Below are 22,757 nucleotides of genomic sequence, written 5' to 3'. Positions count from 1 at the left end.
GGGCTCTGCTGTCTTTGGAAAACAGGATAAGCCAACCAGTCTCTAAGGTTTTGAAACTGCAAGTAGAGTAGGCGTAATACTGTTCTTCTCTGGAGTAAGGAATATTAGCATTAAGAAAGATTTTTGTGGCCAATTTTTACAAGGAAGTGAAGGTGCTGGAAACTGTGTAAGTCACTGGAGAACCAACATGTCCTTTATAGAAATGTCCTCAGCCCCTCTTCTCCACAGACATGGAACTTGTTGGGAGCAGACTGGTCAGGAGATTTTAGAGCTCATTTGGGGGGATACTGCCTGTAGGAAGTCTGCCCAGTTCTGTAAACTACACAGATGCAAAAGCGTATAACCAGTCAAGGACTCGGTAAATGTAAAGTTTGCCTTTCATGATCTTACTAGGAGGCAGGGGAACACTCGCTCTACTTTTTTATTTCCAAAAGGGGTGTTTGGGTAGGGGAGAAGCAATAGAAAAGGGTGATAATGAGGCAAACAGACAACAGTTCAGAGGGAGGGAATAACAGGGAGAGAGCAGGGGAGGAAGCAAATGGCAGGTAAGAAGCTTCCTAATTGGTGTGGATAGAAAGGAAGTTACTCTAGGTTATTGTGAGTTCAGAGAAATTTAACTTGATTTTTTTTGCTTTAAAATATTTATGAGATTAATCTGGACTCTTCATCTTTGACCTCTGTCCTAATTGGCATAGGGTAGGATGGGGCGAATGACATCTAAGGCATCATGCTGTCTCCCTCTGGGAAGGACAGATGCTGCTACCTCACTTGGCCCCGTGCTTTCACCCAGTGTGAAAGCTAGTTTGGCCCAGTGCTGTTAAATATGGAAACGATGAGGTGTCCTGCTGCTGCCAAAGTGCAGACCAAGAGGGCTTTGTGTTTGGTACGTCCTGCTTCCCTACGACCGTTTTTCAGAGACAGCACCAAGCCACTCCTTTGTGAAGCCTGTCCACATCTCTGTAGTGACACAGATTTCCTTTGGGCATGTTTCTTACCCCCTTGCAATTTTGAAATTTTCCTCAATACAGAACCAAAAGCAAAACAGGAGCTAAGTGGTTCTGCTCTCTTCATCATCTGTTAGCATTACACCATCTGCCCCAAAGCAGTGGGCCCGAGACTTCTCTCTTGTTCTTGCTGTACATGTATTTTTATATCCTCTTATTGTTCCTAACTTTTCCACCAGCCCCCGTTCATTCTGGGCTCTTACTTGCATGATTCTCCTTGTTTCGCACCACTCTTGGGTTCACTTGACTTTCCTCCCTCCCTACCCCCTTCTGGTAAGTGTCTCAAGATTCTGAATTTCCCACCCTGAACTGCAATCATAGCTGATTCCTTAGATGTCACTTTCTTTTCTTATGTGGGATTTATTTACCCTTATAATGTCTTAAGTTCACTTTTTAGAAAGTGAAACCCTTTCTTCCTTCCTTCCTTCCTTCCTTCCTTCCTTCCTTCCTTCCTTCCTTCCTTCCTTCCTTCCTTTCTTTCTTTGTAAATCTTATCACAATCATTTATGCTTGTGGTATTATACAGCTGTTTTCTTTGCAGCTGATAAAATTAACTTTCCTGGGACTCACAGACTGCAGTATTCCTTTTGCTGACTATCAGTCACTCCATGCTGATGTGTGCCTTCTCACAGAGTTTCTCCCTACAGCATGGGTTTATGTTGGTAGGTCAGAATTCAACTCCAAGAAGTAGTCCTTTCATTACTTCTTCCACCCAATGAAAGAAAAAAGATTCTTGGGCTAATAACTCACATACCTCCACAGGTTAGATTTCCACTGCACCATGTTTTCAACTATCTATCTATCTATCTATCTATCTATCTATCTATCTATCTATCTATCTATCTATCTATCTAGATAGGTAGGTAGATATAATCATATCTATAACCAACCTTAGGTTGGTTATCACTTAGATAAATATAAATTTCTTTTTTAAAAACATTAAACTCTGAACCATATTAAATGTACTATATAACACTTAAACCATAAATATACTCCTAAATAATTACACTTAGTCTATTTGGTACACTTTATGTACCAAAATGGAGAGCTGCGAGCATTCTAGAAGGCCTTGTGGCCTCATCTCGGTTACCACCACCTTTGACCAGAGGCATCACCATCCTGACTGACTCTTACGGCAAACACTTCCCATCTTCTCTGTTTAAATTTGCCACCAAACGACTCCTTCAGACAGCAGTTTGAGTCAGCCTGTTTCAGAACATTATAGACTGAATTAAGCAGAGCGAGTCTTTGGGACAGGCTTGCAGTTTGCTGTTGTTGCCTGTTAATGTGTCTTCTAATCCATCTTTTGAAGTGGGCCTATTCACTCACTATGTGGGACTGCATGAGTTTGCTGGGGGTAGCTTCTTTTTCTTGTTGACTGTTGGTGTCAAGTCTTTGACTCTTTCCCATGAGGAATTTGTGTAATTTCTTATAAATATTTGGTAAAACTGACAAACCAGTGACACAGTTTCTGCTGGTTTGGGTTTTGTCGTTTAAAAACAATTTGGTTGATTGTTGTTTAACATGGGGAAGGGACAGGCAGGAGAATTTTTTAAAAATATACATTTAATTTATTTAATAGTATCGAGGTGCCTACAATCTCTAGAAGGTAGAAGGAGGTAGAAACAGGAGAATCAAGGAGCTCAAGGCCAGCCTTGGCTCCATAGCAAAATTGAGGCAATCCTGGACTAGATGAGACCCTATCCCAAAAAAACAAGAAAAACAAAATTAATTTTTTTCTTCTATTTTTTAGTACTTTCTAACTTGTATTGCTCAAAATTAATTTTTTATGTTAAATTAATATTTATTTTTTAATTTATTTATTTCTTTATTAATTAATTAAAGATTTCTGTCTCTTCCCCATCGCCGCCTCCCCTTTCCCTCCCCCTCCTAACAAAATTAATTTTTATGTGACCATTTAGGCTTTGATTTTTATCAGTTTGATAAATTATAGTTTTGTAGAAATTTCTCCATTTTATCTAATTTTTCTAACTTAGTGACATAAATTTATTCATAATTCTTTTTGGTTTTGTTTTCAAAACAAGGTCTCTCTGTGTGTAGCCCTGACTCCCAGAATTCTCTCTGTAGATCAGACTGGCCTTGAATTTAGAGATCCATCTGCTTTCTGCCTCAGCCTCCTGAGTGCTGGGATTAAAGGTGTGCACCACCACGTCTGGCTTATTCATAATTTCTTATTATAGTTTTAATTCTTTTAGATTTGTAGTGATGCCCCCTTTTGGTAATTCGTGTCTGTTTTTAAAACAACTTTTGTGAAGCTTATGGGTTTTAACTCTTCCCAAAAGCAGTTCTGTTTTGTTAATCTGTGTACCCGTTTCTTTGTCTAAGTATTACTCACATCTGTGTCCTTCTCTCCTTTTTACATTTGCCTTTGCTTTTGTATTTCTTGCGGGTTCTTGAGATGGATATTTAGCTTGCTAATTTGTATCCATTCTTTTTTTGTTCTTCAAATAAAAGAAAAGCCCAGAGAAAGCTATATATGTCAGCTGCGTGGAGGGGAGGCTTAGAATAGAGAAGAGGATGGTTGCTCATGGGTAAGGGAACACAAACTGTTAGGAAACTTAAAAGCATGTGTAGGCTCTGTCAAGCATCTGAAAGGAAAAGACAGAAGACAAGAAAAAGGAAAGGGAACTGTCTTAGTCAGTGTTGTGTTGCTGTGAAGAAACTCCATGACCAAGGCAACTTTTGTAAGAGGAAGAATTTAATTGGGTGTTAGTCTACCGTCATGATGTGGGGAGCATGGCGAATGTAGGCAGACATGGTTCTGGAAAGGCTGATTTGCAGGAGCAAGAGAGAGAGGGGAAGAAAAAGAGAGCCACTGGGCCTTAAAGCCTACCCTCAAGTGACAACACCTTCTCCAACTAGGCCACATCTTCTCCAACTGGGCCACACCTAATTCTTCTCAAGTAGGGCCACCCCTGGACAACTAAACATTCATATATATGAGCCCACGGGGACAATTCTTATTCAAAGATATGTATATCTTTGGAGAAGTATACTCCTAACTCTTTTACGGAGCACTACAACTTTTAATATGTATTACTTTTCTTTGCATTCAGGCCATAGGATTTTAATTTCCATTGTGACTTCTTTCTTTACCTGCAGACTATTTAGAAATATCTTTCTTACTTCTATATATAAATATATATTTTAATTAATGGTTTCAAATTTAACTTAATTATGCTCAGAGTACATGCAGTCATTGTTTTTGAAATTTGTGAAAGTTGCTTTAACATTGTTTTTATGTTTATATTTTTAGTATATGGGTTAATGTTCTAAGCAACTTACATCAAGCTGTATTAACTTTCTTATTCAAACACTTTATACCTAATATACCCTTGCCATTTGTTTTATTAATTACTATGTATTTTTAAGACCTTTTTCTATGACTGTGAATTTAATTAAAACTTTGGGCTGGGGAGATGGCTCAGTGGGTAAAGCATAAGGACCACAGACAGGCAGGCAGGGTGGCACCTGTCACCACAGCACTTGGGCAGCAGAGACAGGGAATGCCTAGAACAAGCCGTCTGGCTAGACTCGCTGGAATAGTGTACTCCAGGTTCAGTCAGAGACCCTGCCTCAGAAAATGAAGAAGAACTACAAAGAAAGACACTTGCTATCAAATTTGTGTCCTCCACAGGCATGTGTTTCGTTACCACACGCACCCACACACATCCAAACTCACACACACACATATAGAAAGGAAACAATTTGTAGTTCTGTCAGCTTTCATATGATATGTATTCCATCTGTGTTGTTATGTATTTCTGAAGAGAATCTTATTATAAAGTGGTTCTCTATTTCTGGTAATGTGTTAGCTTTAAAGTCTGTATCTGACAGTAATGTTGCTGTAGTAATTCTTGGGAGAGGGATGCTAGGGTTTATGTGATTTTTTTTTTTACTCTTTTCATTTGAACCATTTTGTTTTTATGTTTAAATGTATCTCTTTTGTTTGTTTATCCAATCTTTAAAATAATCTTTATTTTATAAAAATATTTAATTTATATTTGATATAATTGATTATATATTTGTTCTTTATGTGCTTTTTTAATATTTTATTTTTATTTTATGTGTAGAGTGTATGTCTGTACACCACATGCATGCTGCACACATGGAACCCAGTAGAAGTCACCAGGTCCTCTGAAACTGGAGTTTGAGAGAGTTATTATCTGCCATGTGAATGCTGGGAATTGAACCTGGGTCCTCTAGAAGAAGCAGCTACTGCTCATAACTTCTGAGCCATCTTTTTAGCCTCTATTACATGCTTTTATCTTTTGATTTGTTGGTTCTTTTTTCATTTTATCTTTACTCATTTTGAAATTGTTTACTTTTATCAGACATTATATCTGTGACCTAACCATACAGACCATGTGGGTTCTTAGAATATTTTAGTTCCGCATGTGTCCCACAGTGCTAGTTACAGCATTTATAGTGCAGCCGTCACATTTAATAAGGGAAAATGACTATATGAATTCAAAGTTTGAGGGCATGGATTCTAAATATGTTTGATTTGGCCAGCCAAGTGAGATGAGGGAAACTGAAAAACTGTATGCCTCTGTGGTAGACAATATGTACTAATTTGCATTCAAAACCACTGTAACAAATTATTCTAAGAAATAGGTCTTACCTTGAGAGATGGTGATGGCAATATTTCTTTTTTTCATTCATAGCAACTCCGCTCTAATATCCGAGAAATGGAAAAGCTTTGTTTGAAAGTCCACAAGGATGACCTGGTTCTTCTGAAGAGGATGATCGATCCTGTTAAGGAAGCAGCAGCAGCAGCCACAGCAGAGTTTCTCCAGCTCCACCTGGAGTCTGTTGAAGAACTCAAGAAACAATTTAATGAGGAAGAAGCTTTATTACAGCCTTCTCTGACCAGATCCACGACTGTTGGTGGTAACATGTCTTACTCTTGATCCTACTGGTGCCGTTAGCTAATGCCCCTCTCCTCAGGTAGTAGGGACACAGAGAGGCCTTGTACGTTCCTAAACAGACCAGATATGTGTACCCTGGAGATTTTGCAAGATAAAATTGTGTGGATTGGAACTTTAAGTACCTGCTTGCCCATGTGTTGAAGTAGAAAGCTATTTACTACTAAAAATAATATTGTCCTTGTGTGTGGTGTTCACCTCTCTCCTTTCCAGTGTGGGACAAGCTGGTGTGGATTTGGTTGTCTTTACTCTTTGCTCTTTGAGGGGCCCACCACCCTGCTCCCAGATAAATACACAGAGACTTAGTCTTACTTACAAATGCCCAACCTTGGTTTGGCTTGTTTCTAGCCAGCTTTTCATAACTTAAATTATCCATCTACCTTTTGGTCTTTTACCTCTCTCTATTTCTGTATTTCTTTCTTTCCTTCCTATTCTGTGACTGGCTGGTAGCTGGCCTCTCCCATCCTCCTCTCCTCCTTCTCTCACACCTCGCTCTTCTACTTATTCTCTCTGCCTGGCAGCCCCCCCCCCCCATCCTTTCTCCTACCTCGCTATTGGCTGTTCAGTTCTTTATTAGACCATCAGGTGTTTTAGGCAGGCAAAGTAACACATTTTTACAGAGTTAGACAAATGCACATAAAAGAATGCAACCATCTTTACATCATTAAACAAATGTTCCACAGCATAAACAAATGTAACACATCTTCAACTATATTCTCCAACATGTTTGGGAGCTGTTCTTATTAGCTGCTCTGTCGTCACACACTGGTAGTCTCTCTCCACTGTCTATTCTCTGAATATAACTAACAAGTGAAAAATCTGTGGTGGGACCATGATGTCAACTTTTGTGAACTGATATTTTAAGAAACAGCCTTATGAAAACAGTGTTATTATCATCTCTAAGGATGTACTTGATAATCTTTGGTGACACTGTGCTAGTATATTTTATGCAGAAAAAATTGGCTTAATATATCACAATACTTCAAAGCAATTGTTTTTTGTTTAGTTGGGTGGTTTGGATTTAAATCTTATAAGTAGTGAGTAGAATAACTAGTAAGGTTTCTGTACTTGAGTTATCTCCTTAAAATTTTTTTTACTCACCAAAAATTAAACTTGTAAAGTATGTTGGTTTTATTTTGCAACTCTTGACCTTATTTCATTTTCTATTATAATTGTTTATCATTTATTTTTAATTGATTCCATTTCCTTCCATTTTATATCTCTTAAGAGACTTAATCCTTATGAAAAATATGAACTACAAATCAGCTAGAAATTAAGTGGAAACTTGGGGATACTGTACCTAGGCAGAATTCCTTTTTTAAATCTTGTATTGTTTCCACTCCTTATCTCTAAATTTATATTATTTAAAATGTGTATTTATTCATTGCTAATGAGTCAGTACTTTGCAAAGGAATGCCGACACATTTAGGTAGCCTGGCGTTTCTATCGCCTTTGTACCTTACACAGTACTTTACACATATTGAACTGTTCATAGATGTATTACAAATAAAAACAAATACGCAAACATATATTAGGGACAGTTTGTCACTTGAGATATGCTGCAATAGAGCTGGCACAGTGCTACATACGTGTAATCTCAGTACTTGGGAAATTGGACTAGGGTGAGCTACTGAGAGTTCAAGGCCATCCAGGGTACACAAGCAAGCCTTTTCCTATAAAACTAAATGCTTGGGGCTGGAGAGATGGCTCAGTGGTTAAGAGCATTGCCTGCTCTTCCAAAGGTCCTGAGTTCAATTCCCAGCAACCACATGGTGGCTCACAACCATCTGTAATGAGGTCTGGTGCCCTCTTCTGGCCTGCAGGCATACATGTAGACAGAATATTATATACATACTAAATAAATAAATAAATAAATAAATAAATATTGCCAGGCGATGGTGGCGCATGCCTTTAATCCCAGCACTCGGGAGGTAGAGGCAGGCAGATCTCTGTGAGTTCGAGACCAGCTTGGTCTACAGAGCTAGTTCCAGGACAAAACAAACAAACAAACAAACAAAAAAAAACCTAAACCAACCAGCCAAACAAACAAACAAAAAAGTGCTTCAGTCACTTTTCTGCATATCCAGTGCTAAAATGTTAGTGCTCATCTCTTAAAAGACATTTGGGGGTCGTGCTTCTTGGTAGTTTGCCATTACTGTTTTCACAGTTCTATGATTCCCACCACCATGTGGTGCAGAGGAAGACTGCCCCTGCCTCAGTATGCACTGATGCTTTTTGTGCACAGGTAGAGACTGGGCTTTCCCATCCATGTGTTGATGGACTACCTTCTATAATCGACATTTTGACAATGATGGCAGTAATAACAGCGGAGATAATAGGGTTTTCTAGAAAGAGTAGTTGGTGTCGGTCTCCTACTCTTTAGCTTCAAGCCCATCACTAGTGTTTTTATCTGAAGCAAAATACTTGAATTTATTCAAGATTTTTTGCATAATAGTAATATAATAATTGCTTTAATTTTCATTTTATTGTTGCATTGTATGCATTTATCCAAGTTGAACTGTTTGTGGGCAGCACACGTGAGCATATATCACTGGGTAAATTACCTGGTTACCCACTCCATGCCAATTACTCTTCAGTATAAACAGAAGATTAGTGAGAAACCTGAGACTTGGCAGAATCTGAGAAAGCATGTGTATTAAAGAAATAAAAAATTAGGATGGAGACAGAGGATTAGTGGGAAGATGCAGCATGTGAAATTAATTTTCAACTATATTAATTCTCAAGCCTCTCAATTCATGGAATATCAGATAATCTAAACTTCTAATGATTGCCACTGGAGAACACAGTGCTGATATGATTAGGGCACTCATTCTGTTTGTCAAACCACATGCCTAAGTCATAGCTAACACAGAGTAGAGTTCAGATTCTGACTGCTCGTTCTTTCACCTCAAGTCCACTGTCCATGGAAAGTGGGGTCTGACCAGCGCCCGCAGTCACAGAGTAAGCCTGCACTCGGCTGCCTTATCTACAGAAATACTACTGACAAAGGGGAGTAATGAGAAGAACACAAGGAGCGAACTTCCACAGGCCTCTGAGGTTGAGTAGGATGGGGGATGCTGCCGCCTGCTAGCTGTGGACTGTCTGTCTCTCCTCGTGTTTTTGTCTTGTGCATTCTAGTTTCTTCTTACCTTTACTTTGCATACCCGTTATAGTAGTGACAGCCTATACAGAGAAACGTGCGCTGTTTGCATGGGAGTTAAATGACTTAAAATTCTTTCTTCTTTATAAATCTGAGTCTAAATATTTTGGTTGGAAACAGATTCAGGAGCAATCTTGCCACATTTCTATGGGTGAGATCAAAAACTAGCTTCCATTTCCAGGTAGAAACAATGAGAAGAGGGCATCTTATGTTCTCTAGAAAACGAAGGGGGTGTAGGGGAAGCTGTGAGTGCTGTTTCTGCAGATTGGGGGAGTTCCAGAAGCCAGCCTCTGCCAGTCCTGCTTGACATGAGAATCTCCCCGAGTCTCATTGTGTGGAGACTTTCATTTCCTTCTCGTGGCTCCCTATCAAGAGGAATGATGAGCCCATCCATCTGATTTGCATTCAGAATGGAGGTCCATGCCATCTGTGGGGAAGCAGTGCCTCTCTGCAGTTCCTGTCTGTCTTCCCCATTCCTGCATCCAGGACATCCCCTTCAGCAGCACAGCAGGAAGGGAATTTTCATCCATTTTCAGCAAATACTCACAAAAGAAAATATCTCAGTCGTAAAGCTGCTGGTAACTTCAGACCAGCATCTAGAATTTGAAGCAATACTAGATTTTTATCTCTGGCGTATGTGTGCGCAGAATGGTTCTACAGAACACAGAGCTGTTTTGTTGGATAGTATGCAGAAGATCCGTCTCCCGTTGATTTTAATCTAAAAATCCTCTTCTGCATCAAGCTGTGACTTAGAAGTCATTTTATTTTGATAGATAGGTTTATGTTCAGTGATGATCAGTAAATGAATTTCATTTTTAAGGTGTCAGAACTTGCAAAGTTTAAGGAATGCCTTTGAATTTATTTAGTTTTGTCGAGAAACACTACTAATGTCATGAAGGTTAGTGGAGTTTTCTCATGTGTTGGACTGTACCTCCTGGGAGAGAGTCTTTGCAGTTCATAAAGTACAGAAGAAAAGAGAGGGCAGGACACTGTTAGATAGCTTATTTATTATCACTTCAGCCAGAGGGAGTTAATGGTCTTAAGGTTTATTTGAATGAATAGCCAGTAATAAGGCTTGACATCGAATTGTAGTGTTAGAAACACACACATACTCAGACACACCACATACACACACCACACACACTCACACACTACACATACCCTTTTATGAGTTTGTAAGTGTTCATAGTCAAAGGATGAGCACTAAGGGACAAGTTGAAGCAGTGAATTGCAGAGGTTGGAGGAATTAAATGAGTTCTTTCTTGACAGTCATGCCTTGAGCTGATTTGTGATGTTCAGGGTTGTAAATTACCAGCAAGGTTTTCTGTGGAAAAGAAAGGACGTCTTTGTTGTAACTAAGACACATACGTAGTTTGGTTTCAAGTGAGATGGGAATGACCTAATCATTTCCTTTTTGTAGTGACAGAAATCTTTTATATTTGTCTAAAATGTCAGATAATTCCCATCCCTATTTTTTTTAGATAAAGCACTTATGTATGATAATCTTTTCTTGTTTTATAGACCCTGTCTGTTTCACTCAAATCTTCTTTAATAGTATATAAGTTATGGCTTAAGATCTTTAAAGTGTGTTCAGTTACAGAGTTCTGCCACTGTTCTGTCTGATACTGATCAAGAGGTTACCCGGAGTGTGAAATGAAAAAGAGGCCATAGGTTGATTCGTTTATCTTGATTGAAGGGAAAATTAAAAAATTTTAGCATTTGAAAAAAAATCATTGAAAGCTTTTAAGATTGGCTCTTTACTATAATGTTATGAAATGTACTCTGTGCCTAATGATTTTGTTCTTTAAGATAAAAACATAGACAATACAGAGGGCACTAATTAGGTTTAATATTAAAAAAAAAAAGAGGACAGGAAAATGGGAAGAGTGGGTATTGGAGGTTCCAGGCAGAGTAGAAGGGGGCCTTACTGGGCGTGATCAAGATGTATTGTTGACAAAAAAATAAATAAAAACATTATTTTAAAAAGCATATTAAGAAAAAACTGAGTCTATATGGGCAATCTAACACTCATAAATCAACAGAGAGGGAGGGAGGAAGGGAGGGAGGGAGGGAGGGAGGGAGAGAGAGAGAGAGAGAGAGAGAGAGAGAGAGAGAGAGAGAGAGAAAGAGAGAGAGAAATCATGTTTAGAATTGAAAAATAACCACTATGAATTCTTATGTCTGCCTTGCCATCTTTTGTTCAGCTGATTATGCCCTTGATCAGTTCAAACAAGCTTTTATCTTAAGAATAAAGTGTTCATTAACTTTGAAGATAAAACTAATCACATGGTTTTATAAAGTATCATTCGTTTTTTAGGCTTGGCTGAAAAAAAGGAATGGAAAGGAAATGGGAATTAATATAGTTTCTTGATGACTGGCTTAGGTCAGATCAGAAGTCATCGTGCCATTTCCTAATAGGCTTTATAGACAGCCTTCAGCAGTCCTGTTGTCTGCCGCAGTCTTTACCTGCTCTTACAACGTCTTTCACACTGTACCCCGTCTTGCCCTTCATGCTTTGACAATGCCAGCTGTCGATGGTATCTTAGCTGTATTCTTTCTTGAGGTCTTGCTCATGCTGGCTTCTCCATCTAGCATTCATATTCCTCTTCTTTGCCTAGTAATGCCACCTTTTCCAGAAAGTCTAAACTACCTGCCACATCAGGCTAGATTAGAACTCCCTCCAAATTCTGTCTCTGTCATCTCCAATGCAGTCTCCCCCTTTTTTATGGCCACCCCTTTGTGTGTCTAATTCTTCTAGAATGTATGTTCTTTGAGGGTAGTACTCTGTATTACTCATTTTTTTTTCATCCTTGATACTATCGACAACACATAATGTTAAACCTGGGCCAGTGAGATGGCTTAGCAGTTAAAGGTGCTTGTCACCAAGACCTGAGTTTGACCCCTAGGACCCACATAGGAGAGAACTTTCCCCCATTCTGTCAAGTTGTCCTCTGATCTCCACATGTGCATCATGGCACAAACACATGTGTGTGCACACAATAGATAAATAAAATGTAATTTTAAAAAGATGTTACTATAGTTGTTCTGGGTTTAGAGTGGAGTAAGGACAGCTCTGGTGTCCTCTCTACCTCCACTGCCACTGCCCTAGAACTAGAGATCATCGCTTGCACTGGATGTATTGTAAACCCCCCCGGCTGGGTTTTCACTCTCACCTGTCAACTTTGTCCTTAATGTATTCTTTACACTCTGGCTCAGGTCTGATTTGGCAGCTTCCAACTTCACAGCCATCTCCAGTTCTAATAGTTTGGTAGTGATTACATGAGAAGAAAGAGCTCTTGTAAAGCTTCCTGATGCCCCCAAGTAGTCTCACTTTAGGCTGTCAGCCTCCAGTTTTGCTTTGTCCTTCATTCCAGTCTGTGCCTCAGCTAGTCTGAATGTCTTCCCGTGTCAGGACTGTGCACACATTGTTCTCCTTGAGTTAGACACGTGGGGCATCTTCCTGCACTCTCACCCCTCTCCGTCTGTCTTATTTTCTCTCATCCTCAGGCCTCAGAGCTCCTGATGACTACTCTGTCTCCACAAGCCAGGATTAAAGGCCAGGCTTATACTACGTACCTCATACTCACCTGTGGCATAGTCTTGTCACACAATACTGACTGAACTTGACTGTGGCATTTCTGTACCACAGGTTCCATGGAAGCTCTGTCCATGATAGTAGCAGTAGCAGTGGCAGCAGCAGGGCCAGGTTCTATGCAAAGTAGACAGCAGCTTCCTTTACCAACAGGAACAGCAGGCCACCAGGACTCTAACACCAGTCTTTCTGAGCAGACCCACAGCGCTGACAGCCCTGTGGTGCTGCCACTTCAGGGTTGGTTTTGTAGCCTACTGTTGTGTCTCTATTAGGAGTGCCACAGTGTCTGTTTCATCAAGGAAAGGCCCAAAAAGACTTGAAGGTCGATGTTTATAGTATATATTACTTTGTTATTACAGTATTGTTTAGTAAATAGTTTTTGTAGGTTGAAAGATTTTTAAAACTAAAAAAAGAAGTAGAAGAAACCATGGAAGTATATGGAAGAAGAACGGCTCTAAGCAGAGTTACGTGTCCAAAAACATTCCTGTGGCAAATGTGCTCACTGCTGACGTCACCAATAGTCTGATGCTAATTGCTACAAACACATAACTACTTCACTTTCCTTCTGTACTAGTAAACCAAAGTGTCCCCCATAGAGCTAAACCCCAGCACACTTTCCTACTCTAAAATTATATGTTGATTTTTACTGTGTGTGTGTGTAATGTGAGTTGTGGTGTGTGTGTGTGTGTAGGTCAGAGAACAACTTTGTGGGATCTGTTATCTCCATCTTTACGTGGGGGACTGAACTGGGATTGTCTGGTTGGCAGCAAATGTTTTACCTGCTGAGCCGGTGAGTCACCGGCCCCACTGTCCTGCTTTTGACACCTGTTATATCTGATCCTTATCACTAAAACAGCTAAGTCCAAGCCTACGCATTTAGCAGCAGAACGTGTTTTACTGCTGCTGCCCTATGCTGTGTAGAACGCTGGCCAAGTGTAGTAGTTGCCATTGCCGCCGCTTCCACCTCTGACCCTCATCATTCAGTTACATAAAGAACATGTATAGGTCTTGCTTGGTGCCTTTGCGTTAACTCAGAGAACACAATGCTGTTTTCATAGATTGATCCATTTACTTTTAGCCTGAACGGAATTATAAGTATTCTCTGTGCTAATTACCTTTAGAGCCAGTTTGTGTTCTGTCCTTTCTGAGAAGCAAGCTCTAACTAGGCCTGTGTCCATCCAGGAGCACTCCACACTGCGGAGGCCGAAGCTGCTTCTCAGAGTCTGACTCAGATATATGCCTTGCCTGAAATTCCTCGAGACCAAAATGCTGCTGAATCCTGGGATAACTTAGAAGCGGTATGTTAAGCGCATTTTCTTTTTGTTAACTGTGCGATGTAACAGTAAGTAATTCCCTCCCTCTCTCTCTTCTTATAGGACTTAATCGAACTTAGCCACCTGGTCACTGATTTCTCCCTCCTAGTAAATGTAAGTATTGAACTGAGTAAGGCTCAGAACTAATCAGTCACTGTCCTTTTGATTAAAATTTTAATAGAGGTCACTCACATATGTTTAAAACATTTGCTTTTATTTTATGTGTACAAATGTTTAGCCTGCATGTATGAATGTGTAACACCTGTGTATTTGATGCCCACATGTCAGAGGAGGGTGTTGGATGCCCTGAAACTGGAGTTACAGGTGTTTTTGAGTTGTGGTATGTGTGCTAGGAACCAAACTTGGGTCCAATGCAAGAGTAGCAAGTGCTCTTAGCCTATGAGCCTAGATTATAATTTAAAAATGATATTGAACTATGAAACGGTCCCAGAATTCTAGATCAGTTTAATAAATATTATGTAAAAAGTACTTTGCTGGATTCTCAGTGTTGGAAGTCTGACCAAGTTGCACACAGACATAAATCAAGTCTACTTTCTGCCTTTGGGGATTCCATGGGAGGAAGAGGTGGGCTGTGACTCTCACACTTAGTTTTCAAGCATGATAACTAAATGCAAAATAAAGTGAGAAGCCTCATCAGCTCCAAGAAGAAGCATGTATTCCAGGGAGGGAGGCGTGGTTTATGAGACAGCAGCATTAAAGCTACCATCACAGGCTGGTATTAACGTGAGACTTGAAGAAGGAGTAAATGCTCCCAGAGGGCCACAAGGAATGTTCTTTCGAACAGGTGAACTAGGACAAGACATGGTGAGTTCTGTGGACTGTCAAAAAGTTCTAAGTATACCCATTATTCAAAGTACGAGGGACACACAGGGATTGATGAAGGCCAGCTTGTGCTGCTGCTGAATTTGGGTTGCTTTGTGGGCCTGAAGGAGCTGGTACAGATGTCCTGCAATCCAGTTTGTGCCTTAGGAAGACTCTTACAATGAAAGGGAGGTCATGGGCACGGTGACTAGCTGGGAACCAGTTATAAGAATTTAACCTGTAGGTAAAGTGGTAATACCTATAGAGTGTAAAGGATGCTCAGAATCCTTTGAGGATCTTTTTGAGGGTCAACCTGGAGGGAGGTGAAGTCAAAGACAGGAACCTTTAAGGCCTGAATGAATCTGTTGTCATAGATTAGGGAGCACGTTATATTTTTGGTAGGAAATATAAATTTTTTTAAACTGCTTTTTGTTTGTTTGTTTTCTCCTGGGAACTATAGAAAGGTATGGTGTGTGAATACCTGTTTACACAGGTGCAAAGTAATTTCGGCTTGTGCTTTGGCTAGGCTAGTTCCCTGTTCTTGCTCAGGCCGTGAATTGCAACCCAGCTTCTCTAAATCTTGGCTTTCCTAAGGCCTGGTTTTGATGTGGAAACTCCTAGAGCACAGCTCCTCAGAGTGGAATGGGGGAGGACTCCAGAGCTTGCTAATCTAGCCCAGTACTCTGCCCCAGTTTCTCAGACCACTAACTTCTAACTTTTGTCTTTCTAAAAGTTATGGGTGTGACACTGATGCTCAGCCATTCTTTTGAAAGTTGTAGGAGGGGTGGAAGCTCTTCCTTGTGTAAATTCTGTCAGATAATTTTTCTTGGGCACTTTTGTCCTCTAGAGCCACATATGGAAGAGTTATTTTCTTTCAATATAACTTGTCAAGGTTTTGAGATGATTGTTCTTGTTTCTTTGACCTACCCAGACACATTTTCATTTCTTAGAAATGCTCTCCTTTTGCAGCTCTCCTGTATCAATGAGTTCTAGACTTAAGTTCTAGACTGTCTAGTGTTAGCCTTTTCTTCTTATGGTCTATCTTATGGCTATTTTTCTGGAGAAATGACTGACATTGAAAGCAATAGATTGTTTGAATTATTACTGATGCCTCTAAGTCAAAAGAAAAAAATGTTAGTAGTCTCTAGACTAGCTGTCTCTATGGCCTGTTATTATTTTGCAGATGGCGGGGAATGATACAGGAGTCCCCCAACACATGTGTTGTTTACAATCAAGATCTATCCAATTATTGTAATTAATAATCTCTCACTCTTATGCAGTTCATAAAGTCTGTGTATGCATGGTTACATAAATATATGCACTTGCCAAAGCCATCAATCTGCGCACTTAAATGTGTTTCAATATATGTAAATTATACATCACTAAGGTTGATTTAAAAAAACAAACTAAAGGTATACTTAGCTCTTATCCAAATAAATTCATATTCTCTTCTGGTGGATAGGCATGTGAAAGAAAAGAATAGAGTTTGTGAAGAATTAGCAATTGTGTGTTCTTGATTTTATATAGTAAGCAGGTCACAACCCAGTCTAACCCGGGAAGGTTCCGGCCACAGCCACAGCTCCATACAAATGTCCTAGTTATAATCATCTCTGCAAGGACACGAGACGCAGTGCTGTTTGGCAGAAGCTCAAAGGAGAGCCATGATTGTTATTCCCAGGATGATTGAGTTCTTGTGACACATGGCCAAGAAGTCACAGAAGCTCCATGTAGGTAGAGAATAAGCAGGAGCAAGGAGTGACCACATCCTCTGTTGTCACATGGATGTGATTGTATCTGGACAGCCATATGGTTAAAGAACTTTCTCTGGGTGCACAGCTGTGCTGAACTCAGGAGGATCAAAAGGCCTGTAGGGTAATGCTGCCGATGCCTCTGTATTGTGAATAAGATGCCACAGAGTTGTACACTTGCAAGTCATTAGAATATCAAGGTGTCCATAGTTTGCTGTAAACAGGATTCACGAAGATAATGAGAGATTACAGTATGGCCCAGTAACTCTAAGTAGATTAATATCTACAGGCCCCTGTTCTGCTTGTGCAAGTGCCCCTTTCTTGTGACCAGCCCATTTCCTTTTGGTCAAGGAGAATTTAAAGAACTCTGAGCCAGAAGCTGGACAACATGCTACCCCTTATTGCTGGGTCTGTTTTGACTTCTATCTTTTTCTCTGTGGCTTTTGAAATCCAATTTTGTTCTGGCTGTATTAGAATAGGACTGCAGTGGATTCAGCTAGATTTTTCCATGCATAGCCTCTATGAACTTTAGCATGTTATTTGGCAGCAGGTTTTGCAGACCCAATGAAAGGACTACCTCAGACAGCATCTTTCCTCTCTCATCCCCATCTCCCTCAGCTATTCTGCAGCCTTGTTTTGGGTCTTACCTTTGTCACCAGCATCCTTAAGTCCCCTCCCAATGCAGTGTTCCCTCTCTACCCTGCTTATATCCTTTACTAGGTCAAGATAACCATTGTCTCCCTGTGTATCACATTTCAAGTTCTTCCTGAGTTCTCCTGAAACTGATTTGCCCCTATCACTGCTTCTACAGATTTGGCTACTTTCAGGCCAATAGGGCAACTAATTGAATATTCCTTAAAATGTGCCTTACAAGTGACTTAGTCCATTGTTAAAGGGATACTGAAAACACTTCTAAGTGCCACAGAGTAAAATGCCAGGCTGGTATTGGGGGGTGAAAACTGTTCAGTATGAGAAATCTAGGTAGCTGAAGACAAACTTAATCAAATCAGAAGCAAAGAGGCAAAGTAAGTAGATAAAGGCAGAGGCCCTGAGTCACCACTGTTGGGAGAAGCCTGATCTCATAGGCTGTGGGTAATGTTATTTTTGTGCAGGTTGGCCCCATGTAAAGAGCTAAGGATTTAGCTCTAAATGCTGTATAGTTTCACATTCTCCTGATTGTGATTGAAAGCTAACTACAATCATTGTGGATATCACCAAGTCCTTCTTATGCATGAAGTAGAATCTAAAGATACAGACAGTTGGAAGAATGAAGCCAAACTAACAGGAAGAAGCAACTAGGTGTGTTTAATTGAGGGATGTCTGTTGACCCAGGGTAGGGCTTTCTGCCCTCTGGCTTCTCCTATCCCCATGTCCCAGCAAGCTTCCCAAGGTCTGTAGTACTAACAGATGTAGGCTACAACCCCAGGACAGATAGACTCATCTTGGACTGGTAGTTGCACTAATGAATGCATTACAGTTGAAATAATGAGTGTTTATAGGTCAGGCATTTTCCTGGTAGTCTTTTCTCCGATTTTCCCAAAGGATTTATGTAGGGAAAAATTAGTTATCTTAAAATTCTACTTTAAACTTAACAAATCACTGCAATGATTTGAATGAGAGTGACCCCAATAAGCTCATTGAATGCTTAGTTACCAGAGAGTGGAACTCTTTGAAAGAATTAGAAAGATTAGGAGGTAAGGCCTTCTTGGAGGAAGTTTGTCACTGGCATGGGCTTTAATGTGTCAAAGGCCCATGCCAGGACCATTGTCTGTCTCTGTCTCTTGACCTACCGATTAGGATGCAGCTCTTAGGTGCTTCTCCAGTACCATTTGTACCACTATGCTCTCTGTCACTCTGCTCCCTGCCATGATGACGATGGACTAAGCCCCCGAAACCTTAAGCAAGCCCCCTGTAAATGCTTTCCTATAGAAGAGTTTCTTTGTTAATGTGTCTTTTCACAAACAAAGCAGTGACTAAGACAGCCATAGTGTTGCAGTATCCAAAGTTTTAGGAAGGGGCACAGACATAAATAAATCTTCCTGAGGTCTATGATCACTTGGAGTGTGGACTTAGGAATAGCCCTAGCAGACTTCTCCCTCAGCTCTTCATCCTCTACCTTAGCCATAAAGATGTAAAAATTGGTGCTAGGGTTTTACTGCAGTGGCTCATCTGCTAGCGTAGATTGCTTCAGGCAAGAGTGGGAAGCAGACAGAAGCCCTGCAGCGGTCAGGAATACAGGCAAGTTGGATATTGTTGGTGCTGGCACTTCTGTGGCTAGAAAGCTGACTGAAAGGAGCTTTGCTGTTGTAAAAATGAAAATCCAGTGAACATAAGGGAGACTTGTTATCTGAGAACACCATCAGGAGCAAGCTCGATAAACTGTTTTGCTGGAAAGATGAGAGTTAGCATTTCCTCGGTAAAACCAGGATGGTGTTTCTGTTTTCCCATTGTGCTCTGTGGATGGCTCATTGTATCCCCCTTTTACCACACTGAAGGAGAAATACCATAGTCCTCTTGTAGCAGATGAGAATACTTGGCCCGAGAACATACCAGGGCCACAGAATATCTTATATTTTGTGCCAGTCTTAATCATGGAAGGTAGTGATGTTCAAAGTATGTGAAATGGGAGGCTGAAAAGACGGCTCAGCAGTTAAGAGCATGTACTACTCTTGCTGAGGACCTAAATTTGGTTCCCAGCACCCACACAGGTTGCTTGTAACTTCCTCTAACTACAGCTTCAAGAGATCTAATACCCTCTTCTGTATTGTGCATGTGTGCGCTCGCTCTCTCTCTCTCTCTCTCTCTCTCTCTCTCTCTCTCTCTCTCTCTCTCTCTCACACACACACACACACACACACACACACACACACACACACACACACAGACCGACAGACATACTCAGACTGTATTTCAGGACTGCTACATTAAAAGCTTGTGTTTCCAGAAACTTCGCAGGTGATCTGGTGTGTACTCAAGTTTGAGAGCCTTGGCTATCCTTGTGTGACAGATTCAAAAGAAATCGGAACAAGTACTATTTTAGGAATTGTTAGGGATGTCGAGATGGTGGTGGAGAATCCTGGGATGAAGGGCCACCACAAAAGGCCTGGCAGAGAGAAGGTACATGTTGGCCGGGAAGGAATGCCAATAATGCTAATAGGAAACAGCTGGGGGCTTGTGAGCAGTGCTGTGCTTACCTTCTCTTGTGGAATGCTGAGTGGGATAGGAAGCATTAGCTTTGTTTGCCTCAATCTAAATAGGTTTAAATAAAAGGCAGTTGGATCACTGTGTAAGGAGCATTATGTGGAGCGGAAGAGAGGGTCTCCTATGTGTTTCTGCAAAGAAGTGAAAGAAATTACCCGTGTCCTCATGTAGTGATCACATGCTTTTCTACATCGGATAAGGACCTATTGCACTTCACCATCAATATGGGTGCATAGTATGGTATATAACTAGTTAACTAACTATATATATATACATATATATACACCTATATGAGTGTCCATATATACACATATATACCTATTAAAACAAAATAAAGTTGATCTTGATGAGATCCTGGTTCCAGGGTGAGGACAGAGTGCTTGTGCCTGAGGTGTCAGTCAGAGCAGAGCTTGGTAGCCATTCATGAGTGGCACTGAGGTGGTTCACACATTAGAGAAGAAATGGCAGTCCCCAGCTCCACCATTCCTCCATCAGGGATCCCAGGAGTCATGATCGTTGCTGGATCAGAGCAGGTGTTACTGTTGTAGGTAGACTGCTGTACTATATTATTGATCTGAACTATCTTAACTTGAACTATATTTTATTTAGTAAAAAGGTGTAAAACTCAAGACCACAAATTCTTTCATTACTCCTTATTGCATATCAAAAGTGCAAAGATCTCAGGCTGGATTATACCATGTTGTAGTGTCATTCTTACAAAAGAACAGTTTGTATTCGTTGGGTCAAAGGCATTTTACTCCTAAAGTAAATTTGATTGAAACAGAATCTCCAAAGAAGATAAGTTATGGACTTTGTTTGAATGTTTTCCTTTTTTTTACTATCAAACCCAACATGACATGTAAATGCTTATTTGGATTTTTTTTTCCTCCTACAAAGTAGGTTCATTTGGAGAATAATATGTTTGCATGTTTGAATGAATTCCAGTGTAAGGTGCTTTTTGCTATGAAGGTGCCACCCTTTTATTACCCAGTCATTAAGTCCCCCCTTTTTCTGTGAGAGTGAATTTGTACTTTCTACATGGTTTATCAGATGCTATTAATGAACCACTATTAAGACTGCAAGGCTGCAGCACCCGGGGCCTGATTACAGGAATTAAAATAGTGTGTGTTGGCTTCCCACTGCTCCCCAGCAGGACCGCTCACTCATAATTCCTTTGCATCTAGTCTCAGCAGGAGAAGATTGACAGCATTGCAGACCATGTCAACAGTGCTGCTGTGAATGTTGAAGAGGGAACCAGAAACTTGGGGAAGGTAAGATCCTGCTCCTGCTGACAAATCAATGGTACTCCGGCTCCCAGGAATCTCTAGTATTAACCCGATTGATCTGCTCTCTTCAGTGTTGAGGGAACCAGCAATTAAGGAAATAAGGAAGAAATGACACATAGGTAGTGTAAGAAATCAATGGCTGTAATATTCTACTCCCAGATTCATTCTATCATCAGAGATTTTTTTTTCTCAGAGAGAATGAACTGTGGTCTCACTCTGGGGCATTTAGTTGTTATGAAGGAATATATGCAGAGGCCTAGGGAGAAGAGAGAGCTGTCCATTAATCCAGCCAGAGCCGAAGTGCGACTGCAGCAGCACTGGAGGAGTGTGGCCATCTATTATCCGGATGATGTGGTTCTCAGCCCAGGTGCCTAATGTGGAACAACCCTGTGCTGAATCAAAGCTTTGGTGGGAGCCAGTGGCTGCTGAAACTGTTTAAATAAGCCAGCCAGATAGTGGATTGATTGTTTTGCAAGTAAAATCAATTTGTAGCTGTCCACTCTGGAGCAACCTCCCTCAGTTCTATGGCAATGGCAGTACCTGTGGAATACTTTCACATACACACACACCCCCAACAAGAATAATCTCTGAGGTTAATTATGAGCCCACTGTTAAAGAGGCATTGCCAGGAGTAATGAGAGGAAAACGCACATCACCACAGGCAGATTTTCTCAACTCAATTTCTAAATTGAATTTTTTTTCTTTTTACAGGCTGCAAAATACAAGCTGGCAGCTCTGCCTGTGGCAGGTGCACTCATCGGAGGAGTGGTGGGGGGTCCCATCGGCCTCCTCGCAGGCTTCAAAGTGGCAGGAATTGCAGCTGCACTTGGTGGTGGTGTGTTGGGCTTCACAGGTGGAAAATTGATACAAAGAAGGAAACAGAAAATGATGGAGAAGCTCACTTCCAGCTGTCCAGACCTCCCTAGCCAAAGCGACAAAAAATGCAGCTAAAGCTCAGGCTTCCACCTGGGCCACGCGTCCACCCTAAGGAGCACCTCGCTGCTGCGGAGTGCTCAGCTGCTGGACAGTGTCAGCCAGCCGTTCTCCATGGCCATGTGCTGTTGAGCCTCCGTCACTGGATGCATTTGTTTGCTGGCTGTTAATGGAGATGTTAGGAGTGGAGGAGCCTGGGCCGAGGGGTGTGGTGTCTGTCAGGTCCAGTTTAAAGACTGCCAAAGAGCAAATGTTCTGCCTGGAAATGTGAAGATTGAACCTATAACTCTAAGGATCTAAGATGTGTACAAATGTATCAGGCACAGGAGGGTCAATGTGTTTGTAGATTATTTCCTCCTGTAGGGAGAAACAGAATGTCAGTTCGGGAGTCTTTCTGTCAGGTAGGGATGTTGCTGCCTAACAAGGGGTGCAGGTGAACTATTTCTGTACTTGGGGACTGATTGTACTTGGATCCATCTATATTTTCTGGTGAAGGAAATTAATACTATAAAATGGAAAGAGAAGCCCACGTTCTCTTTACAGACTGTTCATTGTGACATGGGTGTCTTTTCTGAAGCCTTCCTTGCCTCTCCAGATAAAGAGCACAGAATCTCATAGCTGGATCTACTAACCCAGCCACCTTGCCCACTTGCAGCTGGTGATTCTGAAGTTTCTCTGCTTCTAGGGTGAATTCTATCCATGTAATGAGGATTTTTCTCATAATTCCCATTTTTTTTCGTATCATTTTC

General features: G+C 40.8%; 1 protein-coding gene across 2 annotated transcripts in view; it reads left to right on the top strand.

The window, feature by feature from the left end:
- Positions 1–22,537, top strand: part of Stx17 (syntaxin 17) — a 47,678-nt gene extending 25,141 nt beyond the window's left edge. The window contains exons 4-8 of one of the 2 annotated variants that reach the window (XM_050155890.1): positions 5,693–5,915; positions 13,888–14,003; positions 14,082–14,132; positions 20,974–21,060; positions 21,787–22,537. In XM_050155890.1, the coding sequence (XP_050011847.1) occupies positions 5,693–5,915; positions 13,888–14,003; positions 14,082–14,132; positions 20,974–21,060; positions 21,787–22,026 (717 nt within the window). In that variant the 3' untranslated portion in view covers positions 22,027–22,537. Of the gene's footprint in view, positions 1–5,692; positions 5,919–13,887; positions 14,004–14,081; positions 14,133–20,973; positions 21,061–21,786 lie in introns of both variants that reach the window. The other variant, XM_050155889.1, reaches the window with a different exon arrangement.
- Positions 22,538–22,757: the final 220 nt, after the last annotated feature.

The sequence above is a fragment of the Alexandromys fortis genome, unplaced genomic scaffold (genome assembly GCF_014885135.2).
Source record: "Alexandromys fortis isolate MF-2015 unplaced genomic scaffold, M_Fortis_MF-2015_v1.1 scaffold_92, whole genome shotgun sequence".
Taxonomy (NCBI): domain Eukaryota; kingdom Metazoa; phylum Chordata; class Mammalia; order Rodentia; family Cricetidae; genus Alexandromys; species Alexandromys fortis.
This window is presented reverse-complemented; position numbering and strand designations above follow the sequence as displayed.